We start from the raw sequence: 23940 nt of genomic DNA on the forward strand, positions 1-23940 counted from the left end.
AATGAAATCATACTAAAGGCTGTAGGGAGTGTGTGTTGGGATAGATACTGTTTTCCTGTATTTAGGGTTTTTTTTCCTCAAAAGAAGTGGTGAAAAGAGTAACAAAGGAAAAAACTAAATACTACTCCCTCGTGAGCTGTTGCTTATTATACTTTTGTCACTTTGGCTGATGATGGTAAATAAAACAAAATTCAAAAGGCTGCAGCAGTAAGGTACAATTTATCTAGGCAGTCAGGGCTGCTTTGAATTGCAGTGAGCATCCAGAAATATTTGGAGATTATTATTTCTGGCTTGGTCTATGTCTGTGTGTAAGTTCCAGTGTGAATGTACTTCAGTTGAGTCTGTGTGCTGAGATTTATGTGTTTGGCTGCACTTTTAGGCGGGATGGAATTCTCACTCTCACTGGATAGATAAAATACCACTTTCTATTCAATCTATTTTTAAAAACAATATGTTGCTATTTTTTTTTCTTTTATTATTATAATTTAATGTAGAGACTGGAAATGAGGCACAGATGTGCTTCAGTGAACAGATATCTGTATTAGTAGAGACTAATACTGAATGCGTCCACTTTTGACATCCAAGTTTTGTCAGCTGACTAGTTCCTACTAAATGAAATTTGTGCTGCCTTGGAGTGGAATCTGCATGAATGGAAATGAGGTAAAATCAGGTGAGAGCTCAGTGTTATTTAAACAACAGCGACACTTTGTATCCTGCATAAGAAATCATTATCAACCAGCAGAAGAATAATGCCGGTGCTTAAGTGTAGCTTGAATTCAGTTCAGCAAAAAGGCTTCTGCCTATTCTGAATTTTTAAGTGATGTCATCTTTCACTTCAATGATCCTTTAATATCAGCCTGCCACTGCAGAACATCTCTGAAGTTGAGTACTTACATATACATAGGCTGTAGCTGTAAATGAGATGTCTTCTGTGGGCCTTGATAGCCGTAAGAGTCAAATCCACCTATGAAATCAACTGAAAAAGAAGCAAATTACCTTCATTAGGAACATCTTTGCAGAAGTGATTATCATTCAAGATAATTCAAGCATTATCATTCAAGAGCCACCCGGCACAGATTATTTTTGATGGACCCCCTAATAATCTGTTAAAATGAGAACAGCTAATTGTGGTGACGCATAAAATGGGTGGGAAAAAAAAGGAAAAAGGAAAAGGTCCTTCTTTATCTTTTAAATGAAAATAAATTTTAAATCACAGAAAGACAATAAGCAATAAAAATCGTCTGTCTGTCAGGAGGAGACACATATCACTCTTTTTCGTGTGGGCCACCTGACTGGAGTACAAAGCAACATGCTATTCAGACATTACAGATGCTGCAAACCATTTGTTAGTGTGAATACATTACTTCTGACTGTGATTACTGTCTGCCTTGCTGACATACTATGGTTTAGTGATGTAGAGGAGAAAGCACATTGATCTGACTCTGAGACACAGAAGTTTCCCTGATTCCCTCCTTTGACATTTGGGTTGCAATGCGCAGAGGGCTGGAACAATTTATCTGAGCTTCAGAGATGAGACAGATCTAAGGGAAGCAGCATTTCTCTCGAGGCACTGGAGGTCTGTAGGAAGGTTGCAGGGTGGGTGTTTTTTATTAATTCACAACACTCACAGCTCCCAATGGTCTTCTCATGTTTATTTTAAACAACTTCCAGGGCAACTCAATCTCATCTGACTCTGAAACTCCTGTTTCTCTAATTTAACACTCTTTTTACACAGGTAAATGCACACCCTTTGCTTCTTTTGCACCAAGGGATCTGACTGTTGGCTTTTCAGGTTTATTTCTGGGCACCTCTTGTTCCTGACATATTGTCTCTCATACACAGATGTGAAATTGATTTTACTTTGAAAGGAAATGGAGAAAGAATTCAGATATAGAAGTGCATTCTTCATAAGTCTGTACATTGTTACTGACAGACTGGCTTTGTGTAGATTAAAAAATAATAACAACAGAAAAAGTAATAAGATATTTTGACAGAAGATGCCTTATTGTGGATATAAACACAGTAACATTCCCACAAAAATCACAAAATGTAGATTTATAACTATTGGTTTGAGAACTTTCACAGTGGTTTATGTCCTTAAACTTGCATTTATGAGATCTTTTTTTTTTTAATTAAGATTTCCCTCAATATCTACCACACTTAAGAGTGCCTTTACATGCACTCCAAGTGTTATAACATCATGTTCTTGTAATCCTCTGTCCACCATCTAGCTTGCAAGCAAATAGCCACCAACACTCTATGTTGGACCACCACTGTTTGCCTCCATTGCAACCATGGGCATGTTGAACTTGTCATCCACCTTCTTTCATGGCCAGAATGACCCCTAAAGAAGTCATTTATCCAATTCTGTGCCCTGTGGCAGGATTAAATATATCCTGTCTCAGAATGACGTTTAACTAAATTAATCTTTGATACTAGTCATGAAGAAGATTCTATAGTCTCTCTGTGTTGCCTTTCCATGTGCTTAACTTCCTAATGTCTAATTTAAATTTAATTTCCTGCAAATTAACTACTTTTCTACTTTTTGGTCTTCTCTTCCAAAGGATATGAAGGAAAATGAGCCATTTTTTTTTCCTTTTATGACTATTTTAAAGTTTTTTTTGTAGATAATACTATTTCCTTTTTTTTTCTATTTTTTTTTCCTTTTTCTTTTTCTTCCTTTTCCTTTCTTTTCTTTCTCTTTTTTTCCTTTTTTTTTTTTTTTTTCCAAAGGCATCACACTCATGCTAAATAATCAGATCTTTATCTGATAAGTGTAGTCTATCCAGGTGGTCTTTTGTCTGAAGAGTTCAGATTGATTGTAACCCACAGGAGTTCTTTTATACTTGTCTGTATTGAATTTCATCTTTTTCAGTCCACTTCTCAAGCTCATTCTGGGTACTAATCCCAACCTTGCAAGTGCTCCAAACCCTTCCAGTTTGGTTTTATCTGAAATTTTTGTAAACATTTTCTTCTCTAACATCCTTGCAGTTAATAAAAACAATGAAGATCATTATCTTACTAGCCAAAGGCCTACTAGGATCCCATCTGAAATGTAATCCCAGCTGGTTGATAACTAAATTTCAAACAGAGTTTCAAGCAATTTTGCAGCAAACTGACTTTATCTGGACAGTGGTTCACTGGCTTACTTGCAAACATCTCAAAGGGTCAAAATCTTGCTAAAATCAAGATAAATACCATTTGTTGCTTCCCACTTATTCACTGCTTGCAACAATCAGAAAAACTGTATTACAACACGAATGTATGTTTGGAAGCACACTACATTAATAGGAAGCGAATGAAGAATTTACTATGAATGTTATTTAGTGAAATACTAAGTTGGAAGAAATGAAAAAAACCTCAAACATAATGAATGCAGCAAAAAGAATGGAAACCTTTGCTGTAACTTTTTTGTCTGCTTGTTTTTGTTTAGCTTTGTTTTGTTTGTTTTGTTTTTCTCACTCTTGATCTTTGACAAGATGTACGTTTGAATGAGTATCCCACTGGTGTCAATTCATGCAATTTATCTGATATGGAATTGTCCTGCTTTGCATTTTTTCATCTTCTCAAGACCCTTCACGCAACCAGTAAATCATTATTAGAAGGCTGCGGGGATTGATGCTCTGTTTTACAATCATGGGGTAAAAGGTCTCAAGGGTGCTTTAGGGTTGTTTTCAGAAAGGAAGAATGAAACAATGTGTTAAAAAAAAAAAAAAAAAGATTTCTCTAAGTAAAACAAGTTTGTGTGGGCACAAGAGAAAGATGCATGCTAAGTATTTCTATGTGCACTCATCTTTGTCCTGCTGCACAAAGTAAACACAAAGTGTTACTACATCAGATTGTTAGGTGACAAGACAAGATCATAAAGCTGTATTAGGCTGATAGTAGAAGCTCCCACGTGTGTAACCAAATGACCATAGAATCACCAAAGTCAGAAAAGATCTCCAAGATCACCTGTCCAAACACTCACCTACCACCAATATTTTCCCACTAACCCATGTCCCTTGGTAACACTCATGACTGCACCAACTCCCTGGGAAGCCCATTCCAGCACCTGACCACTCTTGATAACCAGGGCAGAAGATACTATTGAGACCTTGTTGAGATGTACAATGTACATGTACAATGCAACAACAGACGTGGCTAGGTATGTAAACATAAGTAATAGAAAGTGAATTTCAATGCAAAGAATTTCAGTAATTTCTTTGTAGCAAGTTTGATTCATGGCAGTAGCTTCTCAGTTAGCCTTGCAAAGCCTGCAGTGTCCAGACTGCGTTAAAAGCTCCCCGTGGACTCTGAGGTAGTTTCTTAACACATGCAAAATGCTGCCCTTTCTGCAGGCATTTTATTCTTGCTGTGCCTGAAAGGTCACTAAAAGTGTCGTTCGACTGATACATTCCTGGCAGCACTAACATGAGATGAATAAAACAAGGCTCATTAGCTGAATCACTACTGAGGCTTCTATCCTTAACCTTATCCATCAAATATGTTTTTTGACTATTCTATTTTACATTCATCTTACTTGTCACTGTTATCAGAAGTGTCTCTTTTGTCATGTTTTGCTCGAGTAAAAGCATGTGTGTATATAAACAAACACAGAATCCCATTCATTTGAACTATTGGATTCTGAAATGCTTATTTTCTTAGCTGGATTTAAATAGTATAATAACAGTCCTATTTATTTGTAAAAAATGTTACAAGAAATTTGGCCTGAGTTTTTTCTTCCTTTGCTGATGCTAAGGGCCTTGTGAAGCATGAGATGGTGGTTGTAACTGTAATACAAACAGAACATTAGCTTCAACATAGGGATATATTTTCTATTGCTTTCTAGAGATATTTTTCTCTATTTCTGCAGAAGATTTTTCTCATCTTGTATTCTGTCCCTTGCAGGCAGCTCAAATCACAGTCAGATTGTCCCTTCTTACCCAGATCCGGGTGCTGGAGCACAGTGTTCTCTGTGGTCACCCAGCTGCACTTCATATGACCACTGGTTTGTGGTTTTTTTGAAAACCTTTTTGTCACAGAGAAATGGGTTTGTGCTCACTTTCCTCACACAGAACCAGTGAATCACAAAATTGCAGGGGTTGGAAGGCATCTCAAGAACTCATCAAGTCCAACACCCCTGCTAAAGCAGGTACCCTACAATAGGTTACACAGGTAGGCATCCAGATGGGTCTGGGATATCTCTGTAGAAGGAGACTCCACAACCTCTCTGGGGCAACCTACTCCAGTGCTCTGTCATCTTTATCAAAAAGGTCTTCCACATGTTTGTATGGAACTTCCTATATTCAAGTTTTAAGCCATTGCTCCTAGTCCTATACCAGATTGCTAGTTCCTGGATCATCCTATCTACTCTTAAAAATGGGTGTGACTTTTTTCTACCAGCAGGGACTTTACCTGACCACCACGACTTTTCAAATATGATTGAGAGTGGTTCAGCTTCTATACAAAACCAAATCTCACCTTTTCTCCGTGATATTTATCGCATAATTAAACACCACTTCCAGTTCAGAATGGCTAATACCAACACTCTCAGCCTCTACTCCCTGTGAGCAATGGCACAGCTATGCCTGTCATTTGGGGTTACAAGTTAGACGTCAGCTTTGGTTTGGTTTGCATATGATTTAATTTCTGACGATTATTTTTGCATATTGAAGAGGAAGACTTTTTTGTCTGTTGACACAGCTATAACATTTACCCAGGGCTCTTGGTGTCAAACATCATTACTGTTCCTTTTCTGTACTCCCCAAATGTTGAGTTAAGAAACCAAAAGGGCAGAGCTTTGGCTGTGATACTCCTCTCTGCATCCTGCTACTGATCACATCTTCTATATCACATCAAGTAGAAGCTAAATCCTTCTACACTTAAAGCCTTTTGTAGGGACTCCACGTCAGTCTTTCCTTCTTCAATTTTTAATGCTAAGTTCTGCCCCCATGCTGCCAGCTTGACCTGTGTACTTGTAAAATTTCCAAATATTTTCTCTCCTTCTGAGAAGTTCTTCATAAACAGTTGTCTCAGAAGTGTCAGTGCACTGATATTCTTGTCTACTACAGAGACTAATGTTTGTTCTTTGTGCTTTTTGCCTGTACTCAGCAGCTGCCTGTTGTCTGATAAATAGATTGCAAGCTCCAAAAAGCAGAGCTGGCTTTGTACAGCGATTGGCATCATGCTCATCCTTAAATATATTAATGAACCTGAAGCCCTAACATAATATTAAAAATTTACTACTGTACAGAATAAAGATGGCATCATTTAAAAAAGTCCTATGACCAAAGAAGCATATGTACTTGTACACACGGGTGTTTTCTGCATTTGTGCAACATGACTGCACATGATTCCTGCATGGTACAGCACAGAGAGAGAACATGCGGTGTACATGTGCTACATCTGCATTGTGAAGGCACTGATTCTGGAGGGCAAAGATTCAGGCCCCGTAGCCTCAGGGAAGCAGTGATCAAATTCACTGCACAGCAAGGCACCACTCTGTGCTCCTGGCTAGGATGAAACACATCACTGAGACAATGCTGGTGTACAAATGTCTGAGGAAAGAGTGAGTTATGCACAACTGCTGAGAGTTAAAAGCTAGCCAAATTCAGAAACAAACAAACAAACAAACAAACAAAAAACAACAGAGAGGAATAACATAAAACTTGTCTTTAATAACCTTGGAAATGAGAAATAGAAAAAAGTATATAAAAGAACATATGGAGAAACCCTTGCTCCTGCAGCTTTGCCAGTACCCTGCCACCCGCCGCACTGGTGATGATGCTTCCATAGGCATTAGGGCTGTAGCCTTTCTGTGCTGTGAACATAGTCTGGTGCAGGTTACACAGTGCAGCGAGCAGGAGGAGATTTGCTTGAAAACAGTCTCAATAAAGTTTGTTTACAATCATCGTCAAATGTTATTGCTCTTTGCATTGAGCATATCACTAAATTTAGACTCACGAAGCATGATAAAGCAGGGAAGGAGGGCATTTGCCAGGAAATGCAGCTGAACACTTCCTGCCAGCACAAGGATGGTCCGCAATGGCATAAGGACTTGGAGGCAGGGCCTGGCTCTTGCTGTGCAATGAGCTGCCTGCGAGTGCTCCTAGCTCTCTTATTTATTAGGTGAAACTGAAACACTGGGTTTTAAAATCAGAACTTTACAGCATTTCTGAGCCCCATGATATCCACAGTGGTATGGGAAAGCCCCACACAAATTTCTGCAGTTTCTCAGCTCGTATTCTGCCCGGCTGCCATTATTTCCTTCCTGTTTATTTTTACAATTGTCAAATTATTCTCTGATATTTGCCCCACTCCTTTTTGTTGTTTTGTATGTTGTTTTTTTTCCCCTTTAGATTCTTCTCTTCTTATGATGTTACTTGTTGGATAAGGTATACCTGTCATCTTTATCCATACCTGCTGGATGACAAAGGCTCAGGTTTTTTTTTTTCTGTGACAAGCAGTGGGGCTTGTCGAAGCCTCATAAAGCACCTGTCAAAGATGTCTGCTCAGCTGCAAGAATAGTAGTAATCTGTAGAATATGTTCTTTTTCTAAGCTGGACAGACCTGGTTATTGCCAGATAACAGCCATTTACTTCCAAATGTTCTTACTGAGCAAAAAAATCTAGCCCTGAAACGGCTTTTGTCTGATAATGCATTCTAGGAATTAAAGAAAATGCAGACTAGGGCTGAATTATCATAGAGCAAATGAAATCAATGAATCACTAGAATAAAATTGTTCTAAGCCAATTCATTGCTAGGGGCAAGTGATAAAAAGAGGAAAAAAGAAAAAAGAGGTGAAAAAAAAAAGAAAAAGGAGAGGAAAAAGAAAATGCCTGGGGCAGTGGTCTCCAAGTGTGACCACCGCATTAATAAATTAGAATAAGACTCATTAGTAGGTGTAACAAAGTGGAGAATTAAAGCCCAAATCTATGAAAGTTAACAACCTAGTAATAATGAAGACTTATCTAGCTATTTAAAAGGGAAAGTAATAAGGAAAACTTTAGCAGAAGGCGTGCTGGTAAGACGAATTTAGCACAAAGTTATGTCCCAAGCTTGTGGGAAACTGTAGGGAGCTCACACTGATTTTCAGTAGGAGAACACCAAGGTCATGGGCAGGTGGCCTCTCCAGGGCTGCTGGATGTGAATGCAAACCTGTCCCAACCACAGTGGCACACCAACACCTCCTTTCACCCGAGATGTTGCCACCCCTCAGTCGGGGCTGAGCCTGGCTGGCCAAGGCTGACTGTGCTACACCTGCTCGTTTTGGCTGATCCCAACAAGTAGCAATAAATGATTCAAATGTAAATGAAGTCTTTCACCACTGATAAAACAGAGCGCAACAGTCTGCCTGAAACCATTTTCCATGCAAGTGTCTTTTTTTTATTATTATTTATTTATTTATTTATTTTTAACCTTGCCTGATTTCAAATATGTTTTATTTTTCAATCTCAAAATATTTTTTCACATTTCCTATTCAACCATGGCAACAATCCGGGAATGCGTTAAAAATCAAGTGTGGCTTTTGCTGTCAAAGCTGTCACTAGTCACTACCTCATTTCTGCCATCTGTTTTACACAGCCATGAGGACAATGTTATATGTGAGCTGGATTTCTTTGCCTTCTTCCCCAAAAATAATTAATGATAAGACAAGTAATATTTACAAAGCATTTTGGTAAAAAATACTTTCTTCTTTGTAAAAAAGATGCTAACTGTTCATTCCCTCATTCAGCATTCATGTGTTGATCTTTTCCAACAATTCTGCAACATGTCTTTCTTGAAAAGATAAAACATAGATGGTGAATAGTTAAAAAAAAAGATGCAATATATCCCTCTGGCTGTTACAGCACATTGATTTTATTAAGCAGTATTCAATTGTGATGAGCTGTTGGAATGGAAATATTACTTCCTTCAAGCCCCACATTATGTTATTTAGACATTCTTAAAACTTGAAGTTGACAAGCCCCACAAGAGGCAGTGATGGATGCAAGGGGAGTGGCAGGGAAGACAGCAAGGGAGAACAAAAATTAGCATAGATGAAGCCAGCAATGGCAGCATTTCCCCCTGTGTGTTTTTATTTATATACTTGCCTCATACTACAGTCCTGTCTCCTAGGGATTCCTTGAACATCAACTTCATTAGTTATGAAGGCAGCAATCCATAACCAATTTTCTTTTCATGTCAAGCTTGTTCATGTATAAACCCAGCCCTTTTGTTAGAAACATTTGCAATTAATCCCACAAACAAAGAAAATGCAAATTGTACAGTCTACCCTAAGCAACCCCTCTGACTCAAGGTCCTGACCACCATCTATTATACACTAAAATGAATTGAAATTCCCACTTTGAATCTAACCTAATTTTCTACTGATAATAGGCAAGGATTCCCAGAAGTACTCTATGCATCTTGATAGTAACATCCTAATTTCCTTTCCTGGTAAATGTTTTAAATAAGATTTTAACACCAAAGGAAATTAACCTTTAAATTAATTGTAATTATAAAATGCCATCACTGATTTTGTCTTCAGACTAATTACTTGCTATTATTTAAACAAACTGCACCTCCTCTGAGCTTTAAGTTTCTTTCTCTCTCTTCAGTGCAATACCAAATGATCCACGATCAGGCTGTATAATGTTTCCCAAGCCCTGTGGCACCTGGAATGCTCAGGTCCACTTGCATCTCAAACACAGCCATTCTCAGTTGTCACAGTATCCCACAGTAGGCTTTTTCCCAGTATTTTAGTCTCATACTCTGCAGCTCTGACATCTTCAGCCTGGGCTTTCTAACCGGCAAGCAAGACTCGTGGGATGCAGAATGTCTCTGGTTTGCACCATCAAGAATGAGATGCTCAACAAGAGCCTTCTGCTCTTGCAGAAGTTCCATCCAAAGTAAGACATGACTGGAAAGAATGACATGAGAAACAGTTTCTGATATTTGAAAAAGGATGATTCTGTACAGGCAACTCAGAAATTTCCTGGGTGGTCCTGGTGGCAGAGCAGCTCTCCAAGCAAACTCTCTTTAGGATAACTACCATGAGGCGGTACCATGGGATTTCAAAGGCTTCACTCCTGCTTCCATCAGCATCATGGCAGCTTATTATCTCTTATTTATCTCTTATTTCTCTCCCTTTGGTTTACTTTTGTTCATGTAGCAGTCACTACCCTAAACGAAACGAAAGTAAACAAAAAAAGCTTCTAATTTAGCCACAGGCTATAAATTAGAGAGCACAGCTGAGAAAAGCAAACTTTAGCTTCAGCTTCTGTAGTTTGTTCATTGAATTCTCATTCATGAATGACCTGTTCAACAGCTGGAGAACAATTGTTTTTAACGTTGGCTTGTAATTGTTACTACATTATTTTGTTCCTATGCTTCCTTTTAAACTGCCTGGGCTTTTCTTAGCATTGACCAACCAGATCAGACCAACAGTTCATCCTGTTGTGAATAAAGTGTTTAATGTAGACAGGGCAAGATGCTCCTTGGTGTTACTGACTACAGTAGAATTTCTGATTATTGGTTTAAACTGGAGGCCTGGTTACATATGGCTGTAGGTATGGTATGTAGGTATGTAGGTATGTAGGCATGTGAGATGAATCTCCTCCATGGCATCCTGTGACATCTGTGAGGGGGACAGAAATGCAAGGGTGTTTCTCCTTACCATACTGCCATTCTTTATGCCAGGTTCTGCTTTGATGATTTAAAGGGTTTGAAAATGAAGAATCCCCTCCCACTTACCAAAAATTAACCATAAATTTTGTAGTATTCCTTCACAATTTGAAGGAGGCACTTGAAGATTTTGAAAACCTGTGGTAGCATGGAAAAAAGTGAAGACAGAATGATTGCTTGGTGCAAGACAGAGGGCACATTACACATATTAATGGTAGGTGCAAAGGTAACAAAACATGTCTGAAGTGCTGGAACTCCTTCACCCAGGAGGCTGTGTCTGATGAATATGTTCTTGGTAGAAACAGAAGGGTACACGTTTAGGAAGAAAGGCCCATTGTCTGCAGCCAAGTGTGACCACAATGAAACCACTTCTGGCAAGTTCCTGAATTGCAAATTACTGCCAAAATTTTCAGGGAGCCACAGACCTGCTCTGTTCTTAGGTGTCTGTATGGGATGTATATGTCCAAGTAAGCATCAGGTATTCTTCACTGCTTGATATAGGATATTAAGCTGGATAGAGCTGATACCTCCCTTCTAATTTTTTTGTTCATGTGTAACAGGCAGGTAACACTATCTTGCATATTGCAGCTGTGGGAGTAAAGAGACCTAAAAAGCTGGCCAGGAAAATGACCTCCAGAGTCGCATTTAGGCTCAAACCTGTACAAAGAAAGGTGGTTTCAGTTATCTACAGCCATCTGTGAGAATCCTTCTTTGTTTTTTGGCTCAAAGCTTGCTTCCTGAGGTATTTCTTGTGATAAGACTCCGAATGATTTGTTGAGGAGGCAACTAATGGGTGCTAACCGTGTGACAATCGATATCGCTTTGGGAACATTTGAAAGCCCCTTCCCCCAGAGCTGCTTGCTCTGTAGAAGAGCGGATGAGAGTGCTCAGGAGTGTTCACTGGCAGAAGATCTGGCCTGTGACTAAACAGCTCCAGCTAGTTGTGGGAAAATTGGGGAACGATACCATCGTGTTCTGTGAGAAACAGGATGCAGATGGGCATCCCTGCACCCTCTTATCTGCTGGCAAGGCCCGGAAAATGGGAACAAAGGAGTTTCTGCTGAGATCCCAGAGCCAGAAGCTGCCACTCAAAGGAGAGCTGACACAACCACTTTGGATTTGAGCTGTCACTCCAAAGACAGCTGACTCGACCACTTTGAAAGCATTGAAAAGGGGCCATCATCGCCATGGTCGCCGTCATCGTCGTGCTTCTGGTCGTCGTTGTGCTTCTGGTCGTTGTTGTCAACAGAACAACTCTGCCTGACGACCCACCGCTACTGAAGATCAAAGACTGAACTACGGACCACGCTGGATCCATGGTGGTGACTATGTCCCTCTTGCTGCCTATAAAGACTCTTTGCCTCTTCTTTCTATCTTTTCTATCGCCCTCCTTCCCTTCCCCCATTACCCTAATTCATAATAGTGTCCGTCCTCCCCTTCCCCATTTCCCTGATTAAAACTTGTAATAAACTGGTCGGACCAACATTTGAACTGTTGCTTCTTAATCTCACGCCGGGTATATAGATAATAAAAGAACCTCCTCTCCCTCCTATAAATTGGAGCGAGACACCATCCCTCAACATTAGATTCTGCTCCATCTCTTCATCCTTTCTAGCCTTCTCCTGTCCTGGTAGACTCAGAATTTACAGCCTTATTGACCAGAAGATGGGAAGAGAACGAAATAAGGACAATTAATGCTGAACATTTGCTACTAGTTTCTCTTTGTTTTAGAGATTTTTAAGTAGGGATGGAAGCTGGGGTATTACTTCTCTGTCATGTCTCACTAAGCAGACCTTGAAAAGAATTTGTCACAGAAGTGATATCTAAGCATATTCTGTATTTCAAAAGTGCCTTTCATCCCAGAAGCTCAAAGTTATGAGGAACACGCTTGCAGATTTCTCCCTGCCATTATTTTCCATTTTAGACAAGGGAAACAGGAGTATTGTGAGGTTAAACAACCTAACCATAGGTGGAAGGCAGGCTGTAACAGAGCTAACAATAAAAGTCTTTTCTCCCTATTTTGATATGTTTATCAAAGTTTCTCATCTCTTACAAATAATACATTTAATACTGTCTTCTAAAAGAAAATCTTTTCACCATCTTTGTACTACATAGTCAAGCATAGGATCCCAGAATGGGTTGTTGTTTGGCATTGAGTTTATTGGAACATAACAGCTATGCTGCATTGCATACCAGACGATATCCACTATCCAGGGTATTGTATTCTTGAATGTTTTCTGTAATTCAAATAGAATCTTGAATTCAAGCTTTTTCAGAGGGGAATAAAATAATTTCAAAAGGTTATCTAAAGCTTTATTTCTGTGTCAGACAGACACAAATGCTGTGCTCAATGGGATATAGAGAAAAATCTATTTGAACCCAGCTGCAATTTCTTTTTCTTCACTCTTTACCTAGTAACAGTGCTGAGAGAAAAGAAGACAGTGAATATACAAGTTGAGTTCTTGCTAGTGTGAGATGATAGTGCAAAGGTTGTATCTCATTGCACTCTGGGAATAATCAGGTCAGATTTCTTCTGTTTGCCTTGGAATTGTGATATGGTGGATAAATGCTGCTTTTCCCCCTTGTTTGGAAAACAGGTCCAAACTGGAGCTGGATTAAGATTTCACTGTAGAACACAGACTGAGTTTGCGATTATCTCCAGTCATTTGGGCTGAGATTCATTCCTGACCAGAGCAGTCTCTCTAATAGCAAGGCAGTCCACTTTCTCTCACCAGAATCTGCAAGGAGAGTGTAGAATTCCCTCTTCAGTAACCTAGGCTTCTTTTTTTTTCTATTGTTTGCAGACAAAAATCCCCAGGAGGATGAAGCTTCATTGCTTGGAATCTAGAGCTTTCTACTAAATATCTGTGTATTTAATAACGTTTTCAGAAATACACTGAATTTACTTTACTAAGGCAGTAACATCTTATAGCAGGGTGCCAAATTGCTAGTGAGGAAATGCACATTAAATGAACATTTCAGTGTTATTAAAAATAATGTGCAGCCTTTGAAAAATGCAGGACTAATATGATTTTGGAAAGCAAATGAGGTGCTCCGGTAAGTTTACAGCTGTGGAATGCCTCCAAGTAATGATTGTTGCTGACATATTCATGCTTTATTTTTAATTGCTACAGCTAATAACACTAATGAAGAAAGAATGACAATAGCTTAGTCATTCCAGTGGCAATACTGAAAAGGAGAGTGCTGAGTTGACAGCAGTCCTGCTGGGCACCCATCCTCCCTTGTATTTCCCAGACCAGACCTGAGCTGCCCAAGCTTCAAGGGTCATCCTCACTACACAACCATAGGGAACAAGATGCAGACGGGGCCACCAGGAGTGGTGAAACACTGACAAGAGAAGTAACTGGGGAAAAGCCATGTTTGTCTCATTCTTGGAGATGGCTGCTGTGTTTTGGCTCTGGTGTTCACACTGTTAGGGTACTGCTTGAGATTACAGTGAGCAGGAAAGCAGCTTTCTCTGTAATTTTTGATGTAGATTTAATCCAAAGCATGTTGTTTTCATGAAAAGTCGTTCAGACTTGTACTTTTAGAGGGTTTCCTGCTGGATTTATTTGGTGTGAGTTATCAAAACCCCAAGGCTTGCTGACTCAGCCTTACTTATGACCCTGACTTGATCACTCCATTGTTCCATTCTTAATCCTTCAGTGAGGTTAGAATAGGTTAATCTAGTGAAATACTTGCTTAATTCTACCCTTGCTCATTTTTTCTTTTACGAGAATATAGTTATTATTTCAGCTTCCAATTGCTCTGAGAGCAAAGCTAATTCAGCTGAAACGTAACTTGATTGTGTTTCTACAGTTGAGACTCTACGCCAACAGGAGATGAGGCACCTTCTCTTTTCCAGAGAAATGCTGATAAGCTGATCTGTTTAAAGTTTGGAACACTCTTCTGGCTGGCTATTAGAGATTGCTTGACTTTTTCTGTAGTCTCATGCAATGCTGTCTACTCCTGCTGGCTCAGTGTTCTTGCCTCTAACACTTCTTTTCTGGGCTGCTGTTAGCTCCCATGACCCATTAGCAAAAGAAATGAAACCGAAGATATGGATATTCACCAAATCCATCACAGGTATCAAAAGGCTTTTTCTACCGACTCTGTCTCATCAGATGGTATTTGGGACTCCTTTGGAGTGTGTTGATACGGTTGTCCTTATGGTCATCTGTGTTTGGCAGGAGCGCACCCCTTTCATACAGTTATGGTTGGTACTGAAAACCAGAAATCTAGATTTCTCCTGTGATGCCTATGAATACAGAGGTGGTTAAAAAATGTCTGTTTTCCCCTCTTGTTCTTCCTAGACCTCTTCGGAAGCTGGGAAAGAAGTGTGGAGGAGCTGTTTTGTGGCAACTGGTCCTCCACAGCGGACATATCTTTAATGTGCCAAAGGTGCACAAGTTGCCAAACTGCATGTAAGCACAAGCCCGTTCTCACCTCTTACCAGGCATGGATGCTGAGCAGTGATTATGGGCAGCACAATAATTCGTACTGTGCTAGATATCCAGTAAGCCTGTGGAAGGGAGCTCACTGTGGGCAGGAGGGTTGTTTTCTGTGCTACAGAGCTTTCTTCTTAGCAGCACGCCAGATTTGGCAGCTTGAAGTATTGTGAAATTAAAGCTGTCTTAATTTCTACTGGGAGCACTCCCTGCCCAGTTCTAGTTTTAGAATCTTTTACTCAATTTAGATTTGTTTTCTTGTGCTTTCTCTCTCCTTTGGCAACATGTCATTCTATTGCACTCCTCTGGGAGTAAAAAATCCCTTATGGATGCTATGCTATTTAGTGTTTATATTTGATAAGAAGACACCTAAACATACCTTCTTCAGTACTTTCACAGATGGAATCATCTCATGCAGATCAGGCAAGTGTGAAGGAGAAATTTATGGTACCTCAAGGGGCCAAATCTGGTCTGAGAGTTATTACTGCATAGGGATAACTTAGCCACTGTGAAGTTTCCTTTCACCATTTTTTCCAACCAGGATCCCAAAGCAGTGAGACCACACGGCAGGTGGAGTGGGGCTTTATCCCAGTGTGCCAGTGGGCTCTGACAGGCTGTCAGGATGGCTCACTGGCAGGAAGGAGTAACCTGGTGGAGGTGTGCTAACAAAGTAATAAAGGCCTCAAAGTAGGCAAGACAACCACAAGAAAACGTTCAAAGAAGCATGACAATCTGTGGCTTCTGAACAACAGGGAGCTCCCTCAGCTGTGAGCAGGAAACAATAGCATATTGGCCACGGTGCTTTGCTGCCAGGAACACGTCTTACAGCCCACAGGAGAGATCTTCCAAATGTGCTTCGACTTTTGTGCCTGTTCAGCAAGCCAAGACACTAGTCCCTTCCTTGCTTTTTACTTACATTGTTTCTTAAAGCGTTGCAGAAGACTGACAAAGATTTAAGTCCTCAGAAAAGAAGGCAAGATGGTAGTAAAAAGGGATTTCACCTAGGGGCAAGGATTCACCATCCTCCAGCACTTAGCTGGAAAGCAGGAAAAAGCACACATACTTTGAGTCCATCTCTAAGAAATGAAACACATTCAAAGTGCACCCCTGCTCCACACACTTGTCTCAAATTCCTTTTACTCTTATGCCTTCTCACCTCCACAGATACACAGACAACTGAGAGGAGCATCATCTGAGAGACCTCCGAATGAGGTTTAGTTTCAGCACTAAATCTTCCCTTGATGGCTCACAGTGACACTGTATTGCCAATAGATTACAGGGTTTCAGCTGCTTTCAATACACAGCAGAGCACACAAAGGAACCCCTGCCAGCCCTAGCAGTGCTCTCAGTCAAATAAAAGCCCTTTAGCTTCCTGTTGCAAAACTCTCTCTAGGATTCATGTATATTTTATCAAAGTTACATGCAGCTCTGATACTTGCTTCTAAAGTGCTTTAGCATGAATCCCAAGATGTACTGAAACACTGCAGTGGCCCTTTTAAAAAAATCAAGGTTAGGGTAGAGAAAAAATAAAATGGCTTGGCTTCATTGCATGTGTTAAAAGCAAATTCTGATCAACAGGCCTATATTGATATAAATAAACAGAAGAAACACAAACATACATCTACATTAAATCATTTTGCTCCTTGTAATTGTACCCTGGGAGAAGCACAAACAAAGAGAAACTCCACAGTTTCACCTCTCATAAACGAAGGTCCTGCAATGATCTAAAGCTATTTCTTGCCAGAAGTGCTTCTACAATACAGCACTGAGGTCAACACAGAAGAGCTATACCCTCAGTGGAAGCCAATTACTGTGAAGACAGTTAACAGCCTGGAATAAGAATTTAAAAAAAAAGAAAAAAAGGACAAAAAGGTTGTGTTTGTCAACTGGGATTTTTTGGTGTGTGTGTCTTAAGCTGTGAGAAAAGAAAAATTTACAGTGGTCTATTCAGAAGAAACGAGTGTGCATTATTTTAAGCTGCATTTCATTACTCCTTTGTCTTCCAGGCATTTGGAAATTTTAGATCAAGATAGATGGGCAGAAAGCAAGTTCTGGCTACAGAATAATAGGGAATTAGGTAGAAGTCAGCAAGAGCCAACATAGCAGAGGGGTGATTTAAAAAACAGAATTCATTTTGTATGTAATAAAGCTTTAGTACTTACAGCTGTCCTCTTCTTCAGTAATACATTTCACAACATAACAGGCATAGATGAAGCCTGCCAGCTGAAACAAAATATAATAGCATTAGATGTAAAGCAAATACCATAGAAAAAGATGAGTTTGTTTTAGAAAAGCAGTAACAGAAACAACAGAAGTAACAAAATTCAGTAGACTATGTTTCATGAGGCAATGATAATTCTTTATAACAATTACTTAAATCTAAGAATGAGTTAATTGACTTATTTTATGTGATTCTTTTTGAAATTGTCATGAGTTGGCATTTTAAAAAATGCAACATATCCTTCAATAAAACTTCCAAAAATTGATCAATTTTTTTCCATTGCAGAAATATCTTATTTTAATTATTGAAAACCAGAAAACTAAGTGGATGGCTGGGTGGATGGAGTTGAACAGCTGCAAATGTAAATACTTATACCAAAGTCAGAGTTATTTGTCAACAAAACCTAACCCTCTTGCAGAACTCTGCTTTTTTAGCAGAACATTGCCACCTAAACTTTGTGCACTTATAAACCAACGTTGTAATGATGTTTTATCACTTGAAATTAGGGCTGTAGATCTGACTCTGGAATGTGTTTCCATATCTCCAATCACTCCAAGCCTAAAGACATATCTGCCAATTTGGGTAGGTCTGGATGTGTTTGCATAAGCATCTCATGTTGCTGCTGGCAAATTCAGATCTTGTTCCCTTCATTCCTCTCCTCAGAACATGCCCAGAGGTGAATTCTAAACAGAAATAACAGAATTTCAATAAATAAATTGAAAATCTGGAGAGGTGCTCGAATACCATGGCAGATTGCTTATCTGAAACCATCACATGAAAAAAACATAAAAATAGGTAAAAAATGGCAAATATCACAGATGCCATGGGACAAGTATGATCTGAGTCCTCTGCTAGTCCTTCCAGCAAGTTCTGTTCAATGGCCAAGACGTTATACCTACACCAGATGCAACATAACAGCACATGTGCTGCATGTTGCATTCTTTACATGGTTTCCTTATATGTAGGTCCAGAAAGCTTTCCCTACTTATTTACAGCAAACTGTTTCTCATCCTTCAGCTCATCACTGAAGTCTGCATGGTAGGAATTCAAAAGAATTCAGGTTGTTTCACCTCTTTGCAGTGAGAAGTGAGCTGTGCTGTTGATATGTGTTATTCTGAATAGTTCAGTTGTATAGCTGCAGACTCAACAGTAGGATTTTCAATCAGCTCTTTATGAGGATCATAATAATACCTAAAGGCTCCATCCAGGACTTGACTCTCAATGTGTATGGTGCAAAAATCATTGTCTGCGGCTGAGGGAAATCACAATCTTAATTTCAGACAAGCTAATCGCTGGGTCAGACAGTCAAAAGAGTATGAGGTCTGAGACAAGACCATGTGTTGTTATGGATGCTGATTAGAGTAAATGGATTTTTTTTAATGCATCCAAGGCACTTCTAAAGTCACTGGAATATTCTGGGTTCTTAAAGCCATTAATATTATGTAGACATGAAATACAAACAAATCCATTCTGTTTTCTACTGGTTTCATAGTGGAGGCTGTGACAATACTTAGTTTACTCCAGCTCTTACATAGATCTTCCTAGTATTTCCTTCAGTCTTCATTGTAGAAAGCTCTCCACACGTATGAATGCTAGTTTCTAGTATCTGTATGTGTGAGATACAGCTAAAGAAAAACAGATAGCAAAAAAAAAGCAGTCCCAAAATTTTTCTGAAGAGATTGAGACTTGATTTGGAGACCACATTGCAGGAGTACAGATGTTGTCTACTAACTGCTTAGGCTCCTGTTGGGAGCCCTAAAGTGGCATTATAACAGAACTAAATCATTAATTTTGTCATTTATTATAAATCTACCTTATAGTGCTGCTGGGAAGATTTTGCACCTGGGAAGAATGAAATATTCACTGCTGGGCACTAAGAATGCAGTATACCAAGAACAGTGGCATTCTGCTAATATCAGCATTTCATCTCTGCTTTATTGGACTGTTCTTTCCTTTGGTTTCTTGGTTTCATGACAGGGCTAATTTACTCCACTGATTTATGCACCACTGACTACAGTGACATTACATGAGGTTTAATCCAGCAAAGAATTAGATCCAGAAAGGTTATTCATAAATGATTCTATTTTTGGGTACAATCCTTGGCTTAATAGTTTCTCTGTTCACTTTTTACAGACAATCACATCCAAAAAACTGAACAGTTGCATCTCTGCTAGGCAACTACAATGGTGGTTTTTCTTTCAATACTTTACTATCTTCTAAAACACTACAAGCTCACGTTATTAACTAAACTTCTCTCACAAAGCACAGCAAACAAACTGTATCACAAACTGTTTAAAACTGATCTTTTAATCGTATTCAGTTGCATCTCTTAAATGTCTAGGGAACTCTTTTGATATATAAGTAAATCCTACAGCATTTCATCAGATGAGCTTGCTGATTAAAAGACTGCCTTTAAGCTAGAAATTGTTCTGTTCTAAATACAAATGGAAGTTTGCTTCCCTTGAGATAATTAAAGTTTTAAAATAAAGCTCCCTTTCTCCCACATCTATCCAAACCTTTCCTTGGTACAAACAAAAAAAAATAAATTAATTTGAACATTGCATTTTTTGGTTCATGTGTGTTTTTGTGTTTTTTCTCTTTTTCTTTTTTCATTTCTTTTTTCTTTTCTGCCCCCCCACCCCACTTTTTTTTTTTAGACCAATGTATTTATCAGTTCTGATTCAGTGGTAGACATTCAATATTAATCACCTAATTACATTAGCAACAGACCGCCTTTACTGGAAGTGAGAATTCAGATCTGAAAGTGGAGGACTTCAGTATGAGTGTGCTTGATGGCCCGAGCCCATGGTGACTACAGAGATCTCTGGGATGGGGAACAGAAGACTGCTTCCTCCCCAGTGGACTCAGGCTTCTGATGAGAAGAGTGGAACTTACTGGGGAACACAACAGAGCTCTTGTGTGGAAAAGTCAGCTAAAATTGTTAATGCATTCTCACAGGGACAAAGAGCTGTCACTAAATTTGTCACTTTTGTTATAGTGCAAGCTGCCTTTCTTTCACTTTACCTAATAAAAACACACCCTATCCACTTATGTTCAGCACTATATACGTAAAGTAAATTGCAAACATATCACTGAGTACACTTCTCCCCCTGGAGAAGATGAGAAAAAAAGAAAAAAAAGAGGTTAGTCACAATGCTTAATGCATTCTTGGAAAGTCCTCAAACATAGCTGTGCTGAACTCAGTATAAGAATTATACTATCTTCCTGATTCTCAGGAGGATTTTTGTCTTTTATGAGAAGGACAGGAATGAGTCCTTAGAGATATAGAAGAGAATGAGCCTGACTGTCTCAGAAAATCATTTTAAAACTAGGAAGACTACCTTAGAAAGTCTAGCTTCTTTGCATCTTTTTCATTTAAAAAAAAAATCCCCAAAGATAAATATATTTATATATTAACCAGGCTTTTTTTCTATAAACCATGTAGCAATAAAAATTAATAGATGTAATGAACAGAAGAACAGATCTGCATCCCAGACTCATCCAGATTAGGTGTCTACATGTGTCTCATTTACATTTTAATACTGCAGCATGGGCCTCCAGAGGAGAAGGAACTATTAACACTCCTGCTCATTTATACCTATAGTGATCAGGGAATTAATGTTTTTATGAATCTCATTTCCTGAAACTTGAAAAAAAAATTGCTCTTTACTATTCTTCCTGATATATTCATAAATAAACACTGCTTTTTCTGGAAAGTATACACTACCCATCCCAGCACAAACTCCCTGGGTGTTGCTTTGATGGAACCCAATGACCATCTCTGTAGATGGAGGCAATAATACAATGATCTCCTAATTAAAAAAAAATATATATATTTTTAAATCTCTATAAACACCTTGAGAAAACCATCATTCCTTCTGCCAAAGAAAAAATCAAGAAAAGAAACAGCTGAAAACTGTCAGCAATGTAACAGCTTCACTAAAGAGATAGCAGTGAGATTAATTACTGAATTGTTAGTGCATCTTATTCCATTATTATGGCTAGATGAGACAAGTGAAAAAATAGATCAAGCATTCCCTACCTGAACTAGTAGAGTCCTGTTACTCTTAGCAAAACCTGAGTTTTCTGTGAGTATACTTCCAGACTTGCCCAAAAAGTCAAGTGCTGTGATCAAACTTAACCAGAATCAGCATTGATCAAAATCCTGTCTTATTTTCTCTCAGCTCTTTCACAGAGATGATTTTTTTCTTACACAGCAAATAGCATCAGATTTGGGAAAAAGCGATTATATATCATCATATGATCATCACTCTTGGTCGATGCTCCCTCCTTTACCTCTTTTAAAGCGATATCTAGATACATGATTATTAGGAGTTGTCTTTATTAAACTGCATGCCTGAAACAAAAGAATGACAGCAAGAAAGAAACAACAATTAAAAGTAGGTAAGATCTGTCTCAGATGAGGTGATTAGCAGGCTCAAGATGAAGTCAATGACTTAAGAGTTACAGAAACAGCCCATGGAATTTACTTCACTGAATGCAAGTTCAAACTTAAGAAACACCAAATCATTACGTTTTCCTATGCAAAGTTATTACAATATTTGCTGAGTCAGTTAATGCTGAGGCACTTGTATTTATTTTTCATTACTAAGTTTTTTTTTTTCTGGATAATATAAACACTTTGTTTCAAGATCTTAGGGAGAAAAAAAAAAAAGGCTATTTCAAGCAGTAACAACACAGAATTACATAAAGTTTAATTTTGGTTCTGGAAACTTTATATTGCCAAGCTATGTGATACCTACGTGCAATTTAATCACATTTCTTAAGCTTGCAGAAGATTGCACACATAGAGCCTTTTTAGAAAGCTGTATTACGTATATGAATGTGAGCTGTTCTGAAAGGAATGCCTCCTATTTTATTATGTTGGCCCATGACATCAGAGGCAGATGGTGGTATGGCAGTAGAGGCTGAGTTTCCCAACCAATATTTTGTTAAATTTTGCTTCCATGTGACAGATGGCAGCAGAGGGGCAGCCTGACAAAACGATGTCTGACATGAACTTAGATATGTACATAAATATATATACATATATACATACACACACACGTTATGGTGTAACTGAAGAACTGAAGAATTACTACATAAAATACTTTCAGCATATTGATTCTCAAAAAAAAACATACTCATTATCTGACAGGAAGGGTGATGCAGAGAGCTTTCTCATTACCTGTTGAACTAAGTCACAGCCGTGGGTTGTGATGTTGACCCCTGAAAAAACTCTTTCAAGCATAATTTCATCACCTGCTGTATTGGTGAGCAAACATCATTACTAGAGTTTAATATAAAACTCAAGCTATGTTATATGGGAATTGCTGGGTGAAGGTACAGTTTATTTACGCTTATGTTTACGATTTCCAGAACTCCGCTGTTCCTCCAAGTTTATCATCCATCATAAGAGGGCCATTGGAGAACTGTTGGTACCAGACCAGATTCCTGAGAGGAAATGTAGACTATATTGACTTGTTGTCATTATTCCACAGAATTAATGGTCTGTGTTTTACCTGGAAATAATCATTCCTTGGTAAAGACAAGCACCTTTCTTATGTGCAGTAGAATTACTTTTTAAAAACTGCCAACTCCAAATTACCAGAGCCACCATAATAGTAAGTGGATAAGCAGGAAATTAAAAAAATAAAAAAGCCTATAATTTCTCAACCTTTGTAATGGTCAAATTATTTTTTTCCTTTCTTAGTCTGAAAGCTGTCCAAGAGGTTTTTGATTTTTTTTCCCAGCAGGTACAATAAAATATGAATCATACGTACAGATACACATTGGAAAACAGAAGTATGATAAAAATGTATTTGTTTCAACCAATGTATCATAATCTTTGTTATATCAGCTGTCTAAAAGGTACTTAGCATAGTCTTTCTTTATTTCTCAGTGGTGCAGTCAATTTTCTGGAGATTTCCTTTTGAATAAGCATTTGAAGATCATTGTGAAGACCTACTAGAATGCTTTTGTTTGAAATGCTGCTGGGCGCTTGAGAGCTGTTCTGTCTTGTTCAGGGCAACTGTTCCCTAAGTGTATTCCCTGGCATGTTTTTTCACCTGATGAATGGAAGAGACCACAGGGGCACTGAAAATCACAGTGCTGTGGCTTGTCAGATAAGAGCTGTGCAAGCCTTTAACAACAGTGGAAGACAGGACATACTTACCTGTTTTAAAGCTGTACTACAGATACTCAGCTTGACCCAAATTTTCTGAAACTTTAGCAAGACTTTACAGTAAGTCTGACCTAAAACTTTCTGCAGATCTCTCCTATTCGTTGGTATTTCAGTCTGATTATGCTTTTGATAACCACTCAATATTTGGCATTTTTTCACAATTTCATCTCACAGCTAAAGAGAAGGATGTGCTTCTTCCTGTTTCAGACATCAAACACAACCCAAAACATAGGGGCATCCAGCTTGTTTGAAATAGAAGCAGGGATCCTTTATTGCTGACCTCTGTTAAATAACTGCAGGGCACTCTGAAGATTCAGGCTCAGGGATGAAATTTACATCCTTGCTCCCAAAGGTGAAATGCCTACCTGGGATTTGCTGGACTCTCTCAGGAAACTGAAGCAGGCATGTCTTGAGGGGCAGGAGGGAGCCATGGCAGTCTA

General features: G+C 38.8%; 1 protein-coding gene across 2 annotated transcripts in view; it reads right to left on the reverse strand.

The window, feature by feature from the left end:
• Positions 1-890: 890 nt before the first annotated feature.
• The window catches only part of NKAIN2 (sodium/potassium transporting ATPase interacting 2), a gene marked incomplete at both ends in the record, with an annotated part of 499830 nt that continues 476780 nt past the window's right edge, over positions 891-23940 (reverse strand). For both annotated transcript variants that reach the window (XM_079550098.1, XM_079550097.1), the window contains 2 exons: positions 891-976; positions 17258-17318. In XM_079550098.1, the coding sequence (XP_079406224.1) occupies positions 891-976; positions 17258-17318 (147 nt within the window). The remainder of the gene's footprint in view (positions 977-17257; positions 17319-23940) is intronic.

The sequence above is a fragment of the Tetrao urogallus genome (assembly GCF_951394365.1).
Source record: "Tetrao urogallus genome assembly, chromosome: 2".
NCBI lineage: Eukaryota > Metazoa > Chordata > Aves > Galliformes > Phasianidae > Tetrao > Tetrao urogallus.